Source organism: Saccopteryx bilineata, chromosome X (genome assembly GCF_036850765.1).
Source record: "Saccopteryx bilineata isolate mSacBil1 chromosome X, mSacBil1_pri_phased_curated, whole genome shotgun sequence".
Lineage (NCBI taxonomy): Eukaryota > Metazoa > Chordata > Mammalia > Chiroptera > Emballonuridae > Saccopteryx > Saccopteryx bilineata.
The window spans coordinates 12,807,681-12,828,807 of record NC_089502.1 but is presented as its reverse complement, the minus strand read 5'-3'; the positions used below and the strand labels follow the sequence as shown (position 1 = coordinate 12,828,807).

At 38.3% G+C, this 21,127-nt stretch overlaps 1 protein-coding gene across 1 annotated transcript in view; it reads left to right on the top strand.

Moving 5' to 3' along the window:
* The first annotated feature begins 1,100 nt into the window (after window positions 1-1,100).
* The window catches only part of STK26 (serine/threonine kinase 26), an 83,920-nt gene continuing 63,893 nt past the window's right edge, over window positions 1,101-21,127 (top strand). Inside the window, exons 1-2 of the mRNA XM_066249885.1 lie at window positions 1,101-1,273; window positions 1,374-1,524. Coding sequence (XP_066105982.1) covers window positions 1,483-1,524 — 42 coding nt within the window. The 5' untranslated portion in view covers window positions 1,101-1,273; window positions 1,374-1,482. The remainder of the gene's footprint in view (window positions 1,274-1,373; window positions 1,525-21,127) is intronic.

Below are 21,127 nucleotides of genomic sequence, written 5' to 3'. Positions count from 1 at the left end.
CACACACACACAGCATTTAGAAGTCTTTGATACAAAGACAATGACACCCATTAATAGCAACTATTGATAACAATCATAGGTTATCTTTTGAGAAAGATTTAAATGGAACTAAATAAACATTATTTGAGTGTCTACTAGAGCCCCAATGTTGTGTGTGTACAGACTTATAACAACTTTGAAGGCAGCGTTTTTCGTCCTTATTTTAAACTAGTGCTTGGATATTATATTTTTAAAATGTTAAGTAACCCCCAGGGGTTCCTGGAGCTCCTTTATAATGAGATTCTTTGAAGTGCTATTATCATTGCTACTGTTATTTTTAGCTTTACTCCCTCTTGTAGTGAAACTTAACATGGGGTGGAGGCCAGAAGTTGCTGAAACCACTACTGTGTATCCTGAGTTCTATAATATGTATTGCTACTGATCCATTCTCATGTTCCATGCCACTATTATCCTGACTAAATTTTCTATGCACGTACCGTCTGTTTTCCAACTTCCCTCTCGCTTATATGTGCAGAACTTGTGATGAAGAGAAGCTTCAGTCTGGCCGCCCCCCCCCCCCCGAAATGCTAGCACAAGAGGAAGGGGTAGCCTCATATTTAAGCCACCTGAAACATGTCTGTGGGCGGGGTATTGGAAAGCAGGAGAGTGGCTAGGGATCTGCCCCATGGTGCGCTGGCTCGAGGCTGGGGAGACTGGACTGCAAAAATAGGCAGGGGTCCTTCAACTCCGTGGCTCTCTGTGCCCCCACCCTTTACCAGATCAGGGTGCCAAGAAGAATTTCCAGCACTCCCCATGTTTTAACTGAAGAGGCCTTCCGAGGCTGCATGTTGCCTGCAACGTGGCCGTGGCCGGGACGCCCTCATACTCTTAGAGTCACCTAAATTCTTCCATTATCTCTCCAGACCGAACCATGTTCCAGGTTCGTCAGGACTTGGGTTTTCCTCTCCTTCTCTGCGTGCCGAGAGTCTCCACCTTCTCAGGATCCAGCAACCTCTAAACAAATTTCTTCACTTGGAGCCTTAGCTCCCCTGACACCGCCCGGCTACGGGGCGGGGGCAGGGCCAATGACGGGACCGCCCCCTACTGCCTCCCGGGCCAAACGAGCCGGCGAGTTGCTGGGGCGCCTCCACCTCTTCTTCCTAAAGCGGCGAGGCGCAGACGAACGGCATCGCTCGAGCCCAGGTCCCAGCCGCCACCACACACAGCACAGCGCATTAAGGAGTAGGAACAGCAGCTGAGGCGGCGGCAACAGCGGCTATTGGGCGCCATAAAGGTAGACTGAGTCCCAGGGAGTTCCGCCGCGAAATGCCCACCTCCCAGCTCGAGGCTAGGAGCCACTATTCCAGTAACCCCACTTCTGTGTGTCCTTTCAGGCCCGGGTCGAAAAGCCTGGGAGGGCCGCTGAGCTACCCTTGGAGGAGGAGCCAGCCTCAGCCCAAGGCGCCACCACCGCAGAAGCAGCGCGAAGCAGCAGCCGCCTTCATGGCCCACTCACCGGTGGCTGTCCAAGTGCCCGGGATGCAGGTGAGGAAGCCCAGTCCGCCCACGTGACTTCCTGGGAGCTGGGAACCCACTCTGCTGTGGGCACTGGCGTAGAGAAGCGGTCCCAGGGCTCCTCTGAAGGCAGGGCTGGGCGCTCTGGCCAGGTGACCTGGGAATTGGACTCTAAGTGTTTCCTGGTGTTCAGGTGGTGCACGGCGCTGGCAAGGCGTGGAAAAACTTGAGTGTGCATCGATGTGGGGTGAGGAGGGGGTGGTCATAAAAATAGGCCAGAGCGAGACACCTGCGCCTGCTGAGCGTGGTACTCTTGGGTACTGGAGGTGGAAGGACTTAAGTTGGGAGAGATGGAGGTGTCCCTGAATTAGTGGGGTAAAACGAAAGTTGTGCTGCCCTTCCCCCACCGCACACACGTTGGGGCGGAGCAAGACAGGAGGGTGGCGGCGGCGGCATTGAATTGGGCTCTTCCTGTGTGAGTAGAGTGAAGAGCAAGGTGACTTCGTTTATCTTTTTGGTGCTGCATAAGGGCGAAATTTTATTACGCTCCCCAACCCTCTCCTTCTCATAGTGGAGTGAGAAATGCAGGGTCTCATATCAGAGTTACCTAAGAGACGACTTCCCCTGCCTTTCCCACAAGATGAGTGTTGCATGTGATTAAAAGAAACTTTTTTGTACTGGACATGGGGCTACTGCATGGAACCCAGCTTCTTCCTCAAGATCTACCCAACCCCCCCCAATATATTTTCATTTTATTAAAGAGGAAATTAGCTACGTTTATACTTTTTATTCTGTTATGGTTTCAAATTGGTGCATTTCAAGCTATCTACTAATGTTATTCAAGTCTACTAACTCTTAAGCATTCACATTTTATTTTTCCTTTGTTACATAGCCTAAACAAGCTATTTATGAACAACTCAAAGACTACAAACTCTAATTCCATTACCTCATTATTTTCAACAAAAGTAAAAGCAAACTTTTTTATAGGTTCAGAAAAATGGTTCTATTAGTGAATAACTTATGTTTCTAATAACAATCAAAGTGCTATGGATTGGGGCCTCAATTTACTAATTGATGCTTGGACTTCATCCTTTTTCTTTAAGCAGTTAGTCAAATTTTATCTCAAAAGTGATTTTAAGATGCTTTCTGTTAGGTTTGCTGAAAAAAGGCAAAATAGAGCTACTTTTTGTTCTACCTGATACTTCCCCCCAAAGGACCATTTGTGTTAGGCATATATCTAATTTAAGGACCCCAATGTGTCCTAAGCACCAGGTCTTTTCACTGAATACAGGGCAAGTCTGTGTTAAGTCCAAGGAAGTCAGTGTGTATTTAATTTTAAAAAGACGGGGGGGAGGAGGGAAGAAAAGTGAAAAAATATTAAGGTTTCTGAAAAGATTAATCCATTCAAGCTCTACAAAATGCTCCAAACTTTTTCCTTTTCAGACCAAACCCCCTTACCTCCCTCTTTTCCCCAATTAAGCTACCCCACACCCCATTTATTCATTTCTGCTTTTGATTGTATTAAGGGAATTAGTAGTTTGCAATATTAACAACAGTTTTGCTCTGTCTTATTTGGAAGAAAGTGAAAAATTTATCACTATACCTTCTTTTCCTTTATGTGGAGAGAAGATCAATACAGAGGTCAAGTTTGTCTGAGGGTTTCCATTGTGTACACCAGAGCCTGCTTGTATTTGTCAGCAGAGTCAATCAGGTGTCCCCAAACTACGGCCTGCAATGAGGCCCCCTGAGGCCATTTATCCAGCCCCCACTGCACTTCTGGAAGGGGCACCTCTTTCATTGGTGGTCAGTGAGAGGAGCACTGTATTTGGCAGCCCTCCAATGGTCTGAGGGACAGTGAACTGGCCCTTTGTTTAAAAAGTTTGGAGACCCCTGCTCAAGTTTATGATCATGGAAAACTCTGTACTAAGGGGGAAATAGTTTCTAGTCTTTATTTGTTTTGACTTTATTTGATTTATATGGTTTCTGGTCCTTATTCAGTTTGTCTTTATTTGCTTTATCTGACTTAGGAACTGCTTGCTGTTGTTCAGTACTTCTTACTGCTCCCAGATTTGTGGAATTAACTTGAGTTTCCTAGATTTTGAATTTCTAAATGTTAATTAAGGCGGTCTGAATCATGTACTTTAAATGACAAATTCTGCCTTTCACTTTATGCCTTCCAAAGTTGTGATTGCTTTGTTCAGTCTAGTTTGGAAAGGGAATTTATCTCAATATTAGCAAAGAATAGAGGACTACTTGTTACTTTCTCTGTCTTAATGAAAATGGTAAATTCTTAACTTCTTATTTCCATTTTCTTTGTAGATGTGGTAGTTCTTAAGCATTTGGTACAACACAAATGTTTTCTATAGTTAAAATTATACAGTACCTAAAAATAAATTTGATGGCATGCAGTGTGACTCTTGAGCCTAGATGGCTTTAGGCGACCCCTGTGTTTTGGTCGTTCGACCCCCGCCGGGGTCGCGACCCACAGGTTGAGAACCGCTGTTTTAGACTTTTAGACTAGTAAGAAAACTTTAATTAGCCATGTGTTCTTGAAATTAATTTATAGCAAGTATTTCTACAAATCAGGGTGAACTGGTCAACTGGCCTATAATTTTTTAACAGTTTATTTTAAATAATGATGAAGATTGGTGGAAAAAATGATTTTTCTAGAAATAAAAACAAAATTACTTTATACACAGTGTTTTTTCTCCCTGCCCCCACCTTAGGAGAGATATGAATTAGAAGCTGAGCTACCTGTTCTATCACTTAAGACTTTCAGCATTCCTGACATTCAAACAAAGAAATTGCTGTTGCCACTAGTGTAAAATTGAAAAGAAACTTGGAATGATGAAAGAAAATTCAGGACTTGGTCCAGTTCAAACTTTACCTTATTAATTAATTGTTCAAAATCATTGTTGATATTTCTTAATATGAACATTTTTGCCAGATTACACCAAATGTTGAGGATATTAATATTTTTGTATTTAATTATGCTTACTTCTTTAGTATATAACTAACGGAATTTTCCATACCAAGAACTAAACTCTTGAAAAATATTTAAAGCACAACTTTAAATAAACTGAACCAATAAACCTGTTTCTTTCCACTGAAATATTTATTCTTTAATAATTTAAAGCATGTTTTTTTTCTTTCAAGTTTTCAGTTATAAATCATACTTAAGTTCAAGATATTCCCCCTTAGAACCTGCATTAGCATTTATGAAGATAAATATTTTTTTTGTACAAAAATATTACAGATGAGATGAAGAAATGTATCATGGCCTTGTAGTTCAATGTATCATAACTGATTGTTAAATCGTTCATAAAATGTAGGTAAAAGAATAAAGTTAACTGTTGAATTGGGGTACTAAGTGTTATTATGTTATACTTTATGTTATTTTTTGTGTGTGTGTATGTGTGTGACAGAGAGACAGAGATGGGACAGAGAGGGACAGACAGGCAGAAAGGGAGAGAGATGAGAAGCATCAATTCTTTGTTGTGGCTCCTTAGTTGTTCATTGATTGCTTTCTCATATGTGCCTTGACCCAGGGGCTGGGGGCTATAGCAGAGTGAGTGAGTAACCCCTTGCTCAAGCCAGCAACCTTGGGCTCAAGTGAGTAACTTAACCTTGGGTTCATGTCTATGATTTCATGCTCAAGCTGGCGACCTCGGGGATTCAAACTTGGGTCCTCTGTGTCCCAGTCCAGCACTCTATCTACTGTGCCACCACCTGGTCAAGCTATGTTATGCTTCTTATGAAAAAAAGTTTTCAAGCTTCTGCTAAAGAACTTAAAAAATGAGATGTTATGTATCTTTACATATGATCAAATTGGTACAGTTTTTTAAATGATTATTTGAGGTGTGAGTTGGAAATGAACTTTAAGGATTAATGAACATTTTATCAAAGACTACTATCTAAGATGTAAAAAACGTTGCCTTGCTTTGGTGAACTTAGTTAATGGGTTCTGGAAAGAATACAGAAATATACTATATTTCCCCATGTATAAGACCCTCTCATGTGTGTGTGTGTGTGTGTGTGTGTGTGTGTGTATATATATATATATATATATATATATATATATATATATATATATGACACACCTTTATTTTGGGCCCTGAAATTTGAAAAAAAAATTACATGAAGTTATTGAACTCAAGTTTCATAAAATTCATACAACTCCTCATCCATGTCACAACTCCCATCCATTAGCTTGTCCTCATCTGTGTCTGATGGCGAATCACTGTCTTCAACAATGAGTGCAAAAACAAGTGCAAAAAAGCAAGTAAAAAATCTACAACTACTGCAGTAGCCTAGCGAGGGGGGGGCAGGGGGATCTGTTATGCCCGGGGCGCCCCTCGCAGAGGGGCGCCAAATGATCCCCAAGACACACAAGAAAAGCATAGTAGAAGTGTAGTTAGGGGGTGGGGGAGCCAATAAAGTCATGCCCCGGGCACCAGTTATGTTCGCTATGCCACTGAACCACTGTATAAGACACCCAGTTTTTAGACCCCAAATTCTTCAAAAAAAGGGTGCATCTTATACATAGGGAAATACAGTACTACATTATCTCCACCCTTAAAAATTTTAAAATGTTGTCAGGGAGTTACATCTAGCACATGAAATATTAACTATGTAATGCCAAAATCTGTGATACTGACTCTATAATAGAAGTTTCTGAGTGGAAAATTTGAAGGGTTATAGATGGTAAACTGATTCCAAAGGACTCTTAGAGACTATATTAGGGAAAGTGTTTCCAAACAGGGAAATACTGAGCAAAAGCATAAAGATGGGGAAGGGGACACCACCTGCCAAGTGTGTGTGTGCACACAGTCTTTAAGAGTAGGCTAAAAAATCACTTGGACTATGATGAAGAATTCCTCTAGAGATATAATAAGAGATAAAATTGAAAAATTTTATTAGGTCCTGATCATGGTGGTTCTTGAATGCCAGGGAAAGATTTTGGCCTTTGGACTAGCCATTATACATTTCTGAGTAAGGGAGACTCAATGAACAAAGGTATATTATAGGGAGATAAATCTCAAGATTGGGTGAATGCATGCTTAAGGATTGAGAGTCTTGAAGCAGTTTAAGCTACTAAGGCTATCTCAGTGGGACAATAATATCAGTCCATATGCAATGGACCTTGCATTAAGTACCTTTCATATGCTTAATACTGTGAAGAAAAAATATATAGTTATGAGACTTAATATTTAGCCAGTTAAAGAAGGAGGAATCTAAGCCTTTGTGTTGAATATGGGGAGCTTGGATAAATAGGGTATATCTAAAGTAATTGGAAAGTCAGGGGGAAGAGACAGATCTAGTAAGTTAATGAAGTCTGTTTAATGGGAAATATTTTAAACAAATATGATTTATAAATACTGAAAAATTAAAAGAATGAAACATGTTTTAAATTATTAAAGAAGAAATATTTGAATGGAAATAAACAGGTTTATTGATTAATTTTTTAAAATTTTTTGTGAGGCTTGAGGTAGCAATAGGGATGACAAAGTAAAAATGTAGAAAAATGTGTTTGTTACCTTGATTGTGGTGATGGCTTCACAGATATATGCATATGCCCAAACTTAGCAAATTGTATACATTAAGTTTGTGCATTTGTTATTATATCAGTATGTCTCAATTAAGCTGGTTTTTTTTAAAGGTCCAGCAAATACTTGAAAACGTAGATTTGATGCTTTGGTCATTCATTAGACATTTATTGAGCATTTACTTTATGCCAATTTCTTTACTTGAAACTAAAGTATGTGAACCACCAAGGAGGGAGAGGGTAGTAATACTAAAGAAAATATGTAGAAGTTAGAGCTCTCATGAGACAGGAAGCATAGGTGAAGAGTAAGCTATGGTAAAGTAAGGAATGGACCAGTGACTTCAGGGTGTATGGGAGGAAGAGAAAATGTGTCAGGATTCAGAGGGAGTCAACAGGGCGGAATTCTTTAACTGTTTAATGCTTAGCATAAAACATAATTTGGAGAAAAGGAATTCAGAACGGTGCCAGAATCTGGTATGTTGAGTTCTTACCTCACTTGCACCTTATGAAATAATTAGCTTTGCAACTTAAGGTGGAAGTGGAAAGCATTGCCTTGCATTGATAAACGCAAACCATTGTCCTTGTTGGTGAATGATTGATGCTGAAATGTTTAATGTGCTAACACCACCAGCTGGAACAGAATAATTCAAGACAACTGTTAGCTAGGAGAGTTGGAGGTAGTTGGAAGATATGGGGTTCAGGGGAAGAGTAAACAATAGCTGAGTGTAGTAGGACATGTGCCTTGAACACTAATGAGGATCTAGAAATAGTACTTGACAGAAAATGTTCATCATTTTCCTCCCTTGCTTGAGTCATAGAAAATGAGAGATTATAATTTAGCAAGTAATTAAGAAACATTAGACATTATACTGTTTTTTTTATTCTGCCTTTCATTTATTTAGTGATCCTGAGCTAATCATCTACAAGATGAAGAGTAATAAAAACTACACTTTTCTTTGTCTTGATCAAATATTATTAAGATGAGTTAGCTATCATCTGTGGAATATATATTGAGCTTCTTTATGAAAGGTGTTATGATGTATTTGGGCAGTTCATCCTGTAAAACAACACAAGGCCAATCACATGAAAACACTGTCATTATCTCATCTCTCTCTTCTGCATGATAACCCACATGTTCCTACTGAAATCCAGTTCCCCTGAAATTCACACATTACCACCACTATCACCACATCCTCTGCTCAGCTTGCCAGACTTTATAGCCCCTCTATACAGATCTAAACTTAGTTAATTATCACTACTTTTCAACAGGAAATTTCTTTTGTTCTACCATGCCAGTTACAATTCAGTAGTAACGGACAGACCAAATCCTACCTGATTTTCAAGGTCTCCATCTTACTTTCTCCATGAGCTTTTTCTGAATGTTCCAGGCTGTAGAAATCTTGCCCATTTCTAAGCACCTATTGTATCTATTGACAGTAGCCAGCAGTCCAATCTTTGATTTATATGCTGCCTAAGAATTTCTCTAATTATATATGTTATCCTTGTCTTCCAAACTATGTTGTAAATTTCGTGAAGGCAAGGAGCACATACTTTACCTTTTTTTAAATACCTTTAGGTATGATTTATATGTAAAAGTGTTGGTTGAATGCAGTATAGATTAGACTTTTCTTTTTTCATTATGTTTCTTTAAATATATTGTGTGATGCTTAAAGTCTTATACTTCATGAAAGCCACTTTATATGTATATAGTGTTAACTTTTTGTACTTACTAAAATGATTTTAATGTTTTATGTCTAAGAAAATATATTTTTAACTAATCAGCTGTTAACACACTGAAGCTCTCATCCCTTTGCCTTCCAAGGCCTTTTAGAAAATGAGCCCCACTGTTTATGTAGTAAATAGGGCTGATTTCAGACAACTTTGTCTCTGGGAGGGAAAAAAAAAACCACTCTTGTCCCTTCCGTCTTTTAACCCCTCCAAGAAAATAAACACATAAAAAAGAATCTAGCCTGACCTGTGGTGGCACAGTGGATAAAGCATCGACCTAGAAATGCTAAGGTTGCCGGTTCGAAACCCTGGGCTTGCCTGGTCAAGGCACATATGGGAGTTGATGCTTCCAGCTCCTCCCCCTGTCTCTCTCTTCTCTCTCTCTCCCCCCCTCTCTCCTCTCTAAAATGAATAAATAAAAATTAAAATTAAAAAAGAATCTAATTTTCTGTCCCAGTTGTCATATTAGAAAGAGTCTCATAAGTTTCATTCACAATAAGGTCTTTTTGATTAATGGCTTAGTGTCTGACCTCTCCCGTGGATGTGTATATTTTACAAGGAATAGTGCCTTTAAAAAAGAAAATCTGATAGTAAAATTTTGGGCAGCTTAATGATAGCTTTAGACTCAGGTGTATCTTTTGAAAAAATTGTTGTTTTACTTGTTTCTAGAAACTGGAGTTATGAAAACAATAATTAACACTAGTATTAAGTGTGATGCAACAAACTCCATTTTTTTTTGTATTTTTCTGAAGTTGGAAACGTGGAGGCAGTCAGATTCCCGCATGCGCCCGACTGGGATCCACCCAGCATGCCCACCAGGGGGTGATGCTCTGCCCATTTGGGGCTTTGCACTGCTGCAACCAGAGCCATTCTAGCACCTGAGGCAAAGGCTATGGAGCCATCCTCAGTGCCGGGGCCAACTTTGCTCCAATGGAGTCTTGGCTGCAGGAGGGGAAGAGAGAGACAGAGAGGAAGGAGAGGGGAGGGGTGGAGAAGCAGATGGGCGCTTCTCCTGTGTGCCCTGGCTGGGAATTGAACCCGGGACTCCTGCACGCCAGGCTGACGCTCTTCCACTGAGCCAACCGGCCAGGGCCTCTATTTTAATTTTCGTCATTAATTTCCAAAGAATTTCCACAACAGTGACATATAATGTCTCTAGAGGAATGCCACTCATTTCTATTGTTTTTTTTTCTTTTTTATTGAGTTTATTGAAGTGATCCTGGTTGACAAAATTATACAGGTTTTAGGTCCACAATTCTACAACACATCAACTCTACACTGTATTATGTATTCACCACAGCAAGTCAACTCTCCATCCATCATCATTTATCCTCCCATACCATCCCTCACTTCCTCTATGCCTTCCTCCAGCAATCACCACACTGTTGCCCATGTCCACACACAACTAACATTTGATTTCATCTTAAGTACATCTCTCATTTGGTCACCTGCCATTTTAGACTAAGGTGTTATATGGTAGGGACAACATCTTTGAATTAACGCTTATAAAAACCAAACATTTTTAAAAGATATCAAATAATTTCTCTCAACAATCATATGAAATAACAAGAGTTATCTGATAGGAAAATTCCTCCAAATATAGATTTTAAAATAAAACAGGATTTTCCTAGATGGCTACAGAGTAAGTTGAAGGTACACTCACCTGACCCTGGCCCCAAACCAGATTTACAGCTAAATTACAAACAAACCTGAATAACCAACTGGCAGCTAACTGTACTGGAATATTAAAACCAAGGATATACAGAATAAACCATATAGAGACTGGTAAGAAGAGTGGAGATGTTGAAAGTGCAGTTGCTAAGAAACCAGAGTGATATCTGGGCTACAAAAAGTTCTTCTTCTAGGAATATGGGACCTCAATCCCATGCAGAGATCCCCAAACCAGAGCAACAGAGATGATGGTAAAAACAAGTGGAGATTCAACCCACCTGGGAGACATAGAACACCCTAACCAGGGAAGAGCACTCCTATTATTATAGCACTAGCCTGGGGAGTACACTGCCTGGTCCTTCAACTGCTGGTGAGGCTGCTCTGTTGTGCTTGGGTCCTGCAGTGGGTCTGCTGACTACATCCAGTAGTGACATTTGGGGCATTCTTTTTTCTGAGGATGCTCTTGGCAGAGACTCAGAGAAGCTGGACTGTGTGGCCTTGGAAAGGGTACTGATAGATGAGGCAACCTCAGGGGGCAGAGTAACTGACAGGTGAAGGCCAACCTCAGGGAGCCTTGAACATTTTACAGATCTGCCCCCAGATCTAAGCTGGAGGAAACTAACCCTTGGACACAGATTGGCCCTTCCGACATACATCCAAGCTCAGTAGACCCAGTTACAAATAGTGAAAAGCATGGTAGCTCCAGACAGGTAGCCCAAGGCCAGTTACACACACAACATGTGACATTGACCTGTACCTTAACCCTGACCAAGTGGACCTCAAGCCAATACAACCAGTGATGGGCTTCAGACAATACCAGAGCTTGACTCAACTAGCCACACAACTGGCATACCCAAAGAAGGATTCCAGCAGGCACTGAACCCAACAAGGCACATTCATCATAAAGCTATCATAACAAATTTGTAGTAGTAGCAGATCTTCCTAATAAACAGAGACAAAATGGGAATACAAAGAAAAATGCCCCAGAAAAATGAATAATAGAAATCCTCAGGAAAAGGATTAAATGAAATAAAAGCAACCAAAATACCATATGCAGAGTTTATAACAATGGTTATAAAAATGCTCAAGGACCTTAGGGGAAGAATGGATGGATTTCAATGACAATTTAAATGACAGCATAGTAAGCATTATAAAAGGCATGGAAACCATAAAAAGGTCCAATCAGAAATGAAGAATACAATATCTGAAATGAAGACTACATTAGAAGATATAAACAACAAGTTAGATGAAGGAGAGAATCACATTAGTAATTTAGAGGACAAGATAACAGTAAACTCCCAAGCAGAGCATTGAAAAGATTTTTTTTAATGAGGAAAGTCTAAGAGACCTCTGGGACAACATCAAGTGTAATAGCATCCACATCAGATGTGTACTAGAAGGAGGAGATAGTGAGAAAGGGATAGAGAACCTGTTTGAAGAATTATTAGCTGAAAACTTCACTGACTTGGTGAAGGGAAAAGGCACACAAATTCAGAAAGCAGAGTCTCATTCAAGATGTACCCAAAGAGAACCACACTAAGACACCATGTTTAGAATGGAAAAGGTTAAAGACAAAGAGAGAATCTTGAAGCAGCAAGAGAAAAGCAATTAGTTACCAACAAGGGAGGTCCCACAAGTCTGTCAACTGATTTCTCAACACAGAAATTGGGACAGAAGGGATTGGCATGAAATATTCAAACTGACGAAAAGGAAAGACCTACAAACAAGATTACTCTATCTGGCAAGGCTGTCGTTTAAAATTAAAAGTGAAATAAAGAGCTTCGCAGGCAAGAAAAGATTAAGGGAGTTCACCATCATGGAACCAGTTTTTCAAGATATATTAAAGGGCCTGCTTTAAGAAGAAAAAAGAAAAATAAATCAAGAGAGAAGAACAGAAATATATAAAGAATAAAATGTCAAAAATAAGTACCTATCAATAACAATCTTAAATGTAAACAATTAAGTTCTTCAATCAAAAGACATAGGGTAGCTGAATGGAAAAGGAAACATAACCCATATATATATATATGTTGTCTACAAGAGATCTACCTTCAAACAAAAGGAATATACACACTGAAAGTGAAGGTATGGAAAAAAATTCAATGGATATGGAAATTAAAAAAAAATGCTGGTGCAGTAATACTTATATCTGGCAAAATAGACTCTAAAACAAAGTTCATAACAAGAGACAAAGAAAGTCATGACATAATCCTAAAGGGATTGATCCAACAAGAGGATATAACCCTTGTGAACATATATACACCCAACATAGGAGCACCTACATATACTGTATAAAGAAAATCTTAGTGACATTAAGGGGGAGCTTGACAGTAATGTAGAGGGTTTTCACATCTGACTGACATCAGTGCATACATCTTCCAGACAAAAAAACAAGGCAACAGCAACCTTAAAAGATACACTGGATCAACTGGATTTAATTGATATTTATAGAACATTTCATTCTGAAGCAGCAGAATATACATTCTTCTCTAGTGTACATCTGACATTCTCAAAGACCAACCATATGTTAGGACAGAAGATACGTCTTAATAAATTCAGGAAGATTGAAATGATATCAAGCTTATTCTCTGACCACAATGGTATGAAACTAGAAACCAACTACAGTAATAGTAACTTTAAAAAAAATCTGAAAAACCTTTAAATGCATTGAGGCTAAATAACATGTTATTCAACAATGAATGAACAATGAGATTAAGGAAGAAATCAAAAGTTATCTAGAAACAAATAAAGGAACACACAACAACCAAAATGTATGGATACAGAGAAAACAGTCTTGAGAAGGCCTACTTCAAGAAGCAAGAAAAATTTCAAATAACCAATCTAACCCTACACCTAAAAGAACTAAAAAAAGAATAACAAATGAAGTCTAGAGTAAGTAGAAGAAAGGAAATAATAAAGGTAAGTGGAAATAAATGACATAGAGACTAAGAAAACAATACAAAAAATCAATAAAACCAAGAGGTGGTTCTTAGAAAAGAGAAACAAGGTTGATACATCTCCAACCAAATTCATCAAGAGAAAAAGAGAGAGGACCCAAATAAATAAAATCAGAAATGAAAGAGGAGAAGTAACAACTGACACCACAGAAAACACTACAAGAAATATACAGACCAGTATCCCTTATTAACATAGATGCAAAAATGCTTAACAAAATATTAGAAAATTGGATCCAGCATACATTAAAAGGATCATACATCATAGTCAAGTGGGATTTATTCCACAACTACAAGGTGGGTACAACATTCACAAATCTATAAAAGTGATACACCATGTAAAGAAAATAATGGAAATAAGATTATATTAGTAAATGCGGAAAAAGCATTTGATAAGACTCAGCACCCATTTATGATAAAGACTCTCAGTAAAGTGGGAATAGAGGGATCACACCTCAACATAAAAGGCCAAATGTGACAGACCCACAGTCAACATCATACTCAATGGGCAAAAACTAAAAGTGTTTCCCTTAAGGTCAGTAACAAGACAGGGCTGTCCACTTTCACCATTTTTATTCAACACAGTACTGAAAGTCCTGTCTACAACAATTAGAAGAAAAGAAAAAATAAAAGGCATCCAAAAGGAAAGGGGGAAGTAAAACTGTCATTGTTTGCAGATGACATGATGTTGTACATAAAAAACCCCAGAGATTCCACCAAAACACTACTAGATCTGATCAATGAATTTGATACAGTAGCAGGACACAAAATTAGTATTTCAAAATCTGTGTCATTTTTATACATCAATAATGAACTATGAAAAAGAGAAATTAAGAAAGCAATTTAATTTACTACTGTAACACACACACACACACACACACACACACACACACACACAAGGATACCTAGGAATAAATTTAACCAAGGAGGTAAGTCAGCTGTACTCAGAAAATTATAGAATATTAAAGAAAGAAATTGAAGGAGATACAAATAAGTTGACGAATATACCCTGTTCATGAATTGGAAGAAATAACATCATTAACATGTCCACACTACTGAAAGCAATCTATAGATTCAATGCAATTCCTGTTAAAATACTAATAACACTTTATAGATCTAGAACAAATATTCTAAAAAGTCATATAGAACCAAAAAACACCCAAAATAGCTTCAGCAATCTTCAGAAAGAACAAAGTTGGAGGTATCACACTACCTGATGTCAAACTATATCACAGGGCTGTTGTATTCAGAATAGCCTGGTACTGCCATAAAAAATAGGCATAGAGACCAATGAAGGAGGACAGAAAGCCCAGAATTAAACCTATGCCTTTATGGTCAATTACTACTTGGCAAAGGTTACAAGAGCATACAATGGAGTAAAGGCAGTCTTTAATAAATGGTGTTGGTAAAATTGGACAGGTGCATGCCAAAAAATGAAACTAGACCACCAGTACACCACACAGAAGAATAAACTCAAAATGGATAAAATGCTTAAATGTGAGTTGCAAAGCCATAAAAATCCTTGAAGAATATATACTCTCAGACATCTCTCATAGCAATATTTTTGCCAATATATCTCCTCAGGCAAGGGAAACAAAGGAAAAATAAATGGGACTACATCAAACTAAAAAGATTTTTTACAACAATAGAAAACATCAACAAAATGAAAAAGGAACCCACTGAATGGGAGAACATATTTGCCAATGATACATATAATAAGGGGTTAATTTCCTAAATACAGTGGTGCACTTTCAACCGGTCACAGGAAAGCAATAAAACATGATAGAAATGTGAAATCTGCACCAAATAAAAGGAAAACTCTCCCAGTTTCATACCTATTCAGTGCAGTTCGATGTGGGCTCACACACAGATTTTTTAGGGCTCCTTAGGTAGCTATCCCGTATAGCCTCTACAGACTCGTCACTGACTGATGGCCTACCAGAACGGGGTTTCTCCACCAAACTGCTGGTTTCCTTCAACTGCTTATCCCACCGAGTAATGTTATTCCTATGTGGTGGTGCTTTGTTATAAACGCGCCAATATTCACGTTGCACTTTGGTCACGGATTTGAATTCAGCGAGCCACAGAACACACTAAACTGAACTTTCCTCTGTACCGTCCACATCTCGACTGGCATGGCCGTGGGCTGCTCTGCTGTATACACGGTGTTACGTCATCATCTGCGCATGCACACATGCTGCCACATCCTACAGAAACTGAGAGAGTTTTCCTTTTATTTGGTGCAGATTTCACATTTCTATCGTCTTTTGTTGCTTTCCTGTGACCGGTCAAAAGTGCACCATGACTTTACGGACACACTGTATATAAAGAACTTATACAACTCTACACCACGAAGACAACCCAGTTAAAAAATGAGTGAAGATGGAATGGACACTTCTCTAAAGAGGACATTCACATGTCCAATAGACATGAAAAAGTGCTCAACATCTCTAATCATCAGAGAGATGCAAATAAAAGCCACAATGAAATATCACCTCATACTTGCCATAATGGCCATCATCAATAAATCAATATACAACAAATGATGGTGAGGATGTGGAGAAAAGGGAAACCTCATGTACTGTTGGTGGGAATGCAGACTGTGCAGTCACAGTGGAAAACTATTATTTTTTTTCTCAAAAAATTCAAAATGGAATTGCCTTTTGACCCAGCAGTCCCACTTCTAGGAATATATCCTAAGATTCCATAAATACTAATTTGAAAGAATACACACCTCTATGTACATTGCAGTGTTATTTATAATAGGCAAGATCTAGAAACAGCCCAAGTGCCCACCAGTAGATGGGTAGATGAAAAAACTGTGGTACATTTACACAGCGGAATACCTAGTGCAAAGCAGATCCTATCTTCCTCTGCTATTCCTGCCTGTCTCTCCCCACCACTTCTCATTAGCATTTACCTCTAGAGACAGAGCTACCCTCCCAATCATCCTTTTCTGAACTTGTTCTAGCATTTACCTGACAGCACCCCACTGGCCTTTAGTTCCTTTCATTTATTATGGATTACAATGACACATATCCTAAAATGTCAGATTAGCAAATTTGTATAGCATAGCTCTGAATATTTTGGCAAAATTAGAACAAAATTGTGGTTAATACTTCTTGCAAACATGAGTAAGCAAAATTGTAGACAGTTTAGGTTAAAGGGTTGAAAATACTCTAATTATATTCTTACCTGTCCACTTGCTCCTTTTTGGTCAGGTAACTTAATATGTTGTTAAAGACATTCAAGGCATTATGTTTTTTGTCTTTTTCTTATGAAAAATGTTTACAGAAAAATTTCTCAGCCTTTTTTTGTGATCCTTCTATGGAAATTATGTGTTCTTAGTGATTTTTTTTCCTGATCTCACCTTTTTTCACCTGTTTTTGTTTGTTTGTTTGGTTGGTTGGTTGGTTGGTTGAGTTTTTTTTAGCCAGAAAAGAAATCTGTACATCCTACATAATTAAAAATGCAAAGGGCTGAAGAAAAAAAAGTAGGATTCAATTCCACCATCGGGTTTTTCAATTTGTTTTTACAGAACAATAGAGTATCTTGCTAAGGAATAACAGTTGCTTTGAATTATAGAAAAAGTTTCCCAGTATCAATTTAATTAAGCTTTCCTGGATTTGAAATCCATACCACACTAGATGTGTTAGGGAATTTCTAAGCACACTGATGAATTACTCTACCAGGTTTCAATAGTGTAGTAACACAATCCTAGAAGTGAATTTTAGGCAGGTGGAAGAAATACTTCAAGAACATCTAGTCCTATCCAGATTTTTCTTTGAAAATGCATTTTTTATTTGCTCTGTTAGTGCCTTTTTCTCTCCCTTCCCCAGCTTTCCATTAAATGATTGGCTTTGGACATATCACTTCACAATATATTATATTAAATTAAGATTTAATTTATTCATGCAGAATAGCATAAATAACAGCAATGTGTGAGGGGAAAGGGATGGGCAACATAGATAATCAGGTAGGGCATAAGCTGTTATTAATGCAATAAATTTTGAGGGAGTTGAGCCAGTGGAAACCATAGTCATGATTTCTTCCCAAAGCCCCTGCCTCATCATTATGACTGCCCACTAGAGTTGGGAGAGTTTCTCTACTCCCTAGCCTCAATTTCCTCCTGCCTGCCTTAACCTTAAGCAGAGGCACAAAAGAAACCAATCAACAAAACATGCACACATGGTACTAAGTGTGGTGATAGAAAATAGAACTTTGACCTCTTGTGGTTAAAGAGGCTATAGTCAGTGTGTCTGGCAGCCTCAGGGAAAAAGCATATTTCAAATATATGCTTTTTAAGTGCTGCTGACCCCATGGGAAGGACAGTTAGCAAACCCATTAATTAGGCCTCTGCTTCTCTAGTTTTAGTTCAAATCTTTGTTTGGAAATTAACTCTGAGCCTTCCTATGTGCCTGTCAGTAAGTGGCAATATATTGGCTTTCCCCGTATGGACACTGGTGATCCAGGTTTAATGTTTTGACATGCTTAGTTTTCATAAAACAACTGGGTGTGCCTTAAAATAGAAAAGTATTTGCAACAAAGTTTGAAAGGCCTAGTTTGTATAGGTCATGGTGCTTGATGCCTATCTTTGAGATAAAAAAAGTGTAAAATTCCCTGGCCTCAAGCAGTTTGTACTATAATTTGAGGAACTAGACACCAGTACATTTAGAAATCTGAAAACAGAGCAATACTGATGAATCCCAAATAAAACAGAAACTGCCATAGAAGCATTCCAAGGAAGACTGGACTAAGGAATTCTTATTTACAGAGTACCTTTCTACTAGGCACTCATTCTTTTGCCACTGTAATAATTCATTGCTTCTAGGAAGAGCAGCCTTCAACAGACCCTTAAAGGAGAATGGGAGACAGGCAAGAGAAAAGGACAAAAGAGCACACACAGGGTTCTCTCTATAACAGAGCTTTGAAGTAGGTAGGTGCTTATTGCCATGAACTTGTTAGGAGAAAAATATAAAAGGCCTTGAATGCAATACTTTTAACACAATTACAAGGAGTTTTTCAGAAAGAAAAAAAAATGACGAGAGCAATGATTTTTGTTTGTTTTTGGAAGGTTGTGTTAGGCTCCAACCCAACAGGCTTAGTTGGAGAAGTGGAAGGCCAGATATAATACGTGAATATTGTAATAACCCAGGCTTTAGATAATAAGCATTTGATTTAGGGCAGTAATGGTCAATCTTGAGCATACCCAGAACCACCTAGACGGTTTGTTAAAACAAAGACTGCCAGGCCCCATCTCCAGAATTTCCCATTCAGTAGCTCTGCTGTAAGGTATGTGAATTTGTATATCTAATGAGTTCCCAGCTGCTCTGCTGGTCTGAGGAGCACTTTGCGCACCACTCAAAGAAGTCTAACAAACCTTGGTGACTAATTGGATATGGAAGTGGTGAAATATGATGGGAGAGTAAAGACTCAAAGATATGACTGAGTTTGAAAGAAAATTAGTTCATTTTTAGAAATGTTAAATTTTAAGTGCTGGCCACATATCGAAGCAAAAGTAATTAGTAACAGGTTAGGTTTGTTAAGGAGTAATGATCGAGAGTAGAGGTCCTGCATGGAAATAGATAGATGAAATAGTGAAAAATTAAAATAACATTTTTCCAGTCATCATTCCAAGAAGCCAAACTCAATTTTGTGTTAAATTCTACACTTCTGTTATTTTTTGTTTTTGTTTGTTTGTTCTTATCTAGGTGGCTTTGAAAACTCAGTAAATGCTCATATCTTCAAGTGCAAACAGTTTTATTTTTAAAAAACATAAAATCTATTTGTGCTTATAGTTGTGAAAATACAATTTGGCTAAAGTAAAATAAAATGCCATTATTCTAAATGCCAGTAAGTGGCAATATTTTTGTCAAAGATTGACATCTTTGAGACTTCTTTTTTTCAATTTTGATACATCTCACCAATTTTTGTTTAGAATCCCATTCCCTTACCCTGTTATTACTCTCACCACCACTCCAGAAAGAAAAAGTCCTGGACTTAATAACCTGGGCTACTATTGTGTCAAAAATACCCATTCACAGTCATGACTTTGGAAGTTAACTTGTGTTTACATATGTAAATTACTGGAGGGCAGAGGAAGTTACTTCTGAATCAGTAAGGAAATATCAAACCACTTCCTAAATGGGCTTTCTAACTCCAGCATCTCTCTCCAAAGTATTCTGTATACCCATCAGACTAATAATGTATTATGTTTTTCCAATAGGTACCATGTAGGAGAGCTCATAGCTTAGTCCAAACATAGGATTAGAACTGAAAATAATAGATGCAAATACGGCCTACTTAATGAGTTTGCCAACACCAAACAATAAGAATAGATTTGATTGCCTATCTTATTTACCACTTCGGACCTAAATCACTTTTCAGTTTCTAAAATAAACACATAACCAATAAAAATAAAATTATCTCTCAGAATCAGTGATTTGCCACCAAGGAGGTTGTTCAAAAGCATGTCCAGAAATGTACCTGTAAATGTTAAAGGATGTTTAATTATTATTAGAATAAATCCCTTGAATCCTTAAGAGGCTTGCTCCTCCATTAGGGAATACAATCTCTTTGGCTGTAAAAATTTTGATGTTTACCTTATACATCACACCTCTTATGTAGTAGCTGTCTGTTTTTCAGGATACCTGTTTACTCTTGTGACCCATTTTTCATTATTCTGGGAGGTAGATTAAGTTTTTGTTAGAGAAAATTGATGAGGGCGTGTATATATGCACTAAATCCTGTGCCATCGAAAATCCGAGTATAATTGTTGACTCCCCCCAAAAGCAACTTCAATTCATTCCTCGGTATTCATAGGGGATTGTTTCCAAAACCTCCCGTTCAGATACCTGTATCATTGGGTGCTTGAGTCTCTTATATAAAATGGTGTAGAAAAATGCATACAGAAAGCACACAATCAGCCCTCTGCAGCCAAAGATTCTCAGCTGTGAATGGAAAACAGTTTTGCCTCAACCATCAGTTGCTTCCATGGATACAGAAGGCCCAGTGTATATTTATTTTTTAATCTGCATATAAATGGAACAGTGTCATTCAAAACTGTTGTTGTTCAAGGGTCAAATGTATATTGTATAGGCAGTATATTTTGTGTTTGAAAACAGTTTTAATCTTAAAGAAAAAAGGCTCAACACTTGCTCATAAAGTTTTTCATCAACTCTACTAATTTTAGCCATGACCTTCTTTAAAAAGTAAAAAAGTGAATTATAATAGAAATGAGTAAAAGAAAAATGATCATTAAGTTCAGGAAACAGAAAATTAAATTTGACAACATTATTTAAGAAGGCCTTTGTATAACAAGAATTTATTAAAATTATATATTCAATAAAAATTATGGTATCCTTGGATTTGCTAAATATTTTTATTATAAAGAAAATATATAGGCCTGACTAGGCGGTGGTATAATGGATAGGGCATTGGACTGGGATGCAGAGGACCCAAGTTCAAAATCCTGAGGTTGCCGGCTTGAGCGCAGGGTTGCTGGCTTGAGCGTGGGATCATAGACATGACCCCATGGTTGCTAGCTTTAGCCAAAGGTTGCTGGCATGAGCCCAAGGTCGCTGGCTTGAGCAAGGGGTCACTTGCTCCACTGTAGCCCCCCCCATCAAGGCGTATATGAGAAAGAAATCAATGAACAACTAAGGTGCTACAGTGAAGAACTGATGCTTCTCACTTCTCTCCCTACCTGTCTGTCTGTCCCTCTCCCAATCTCTCT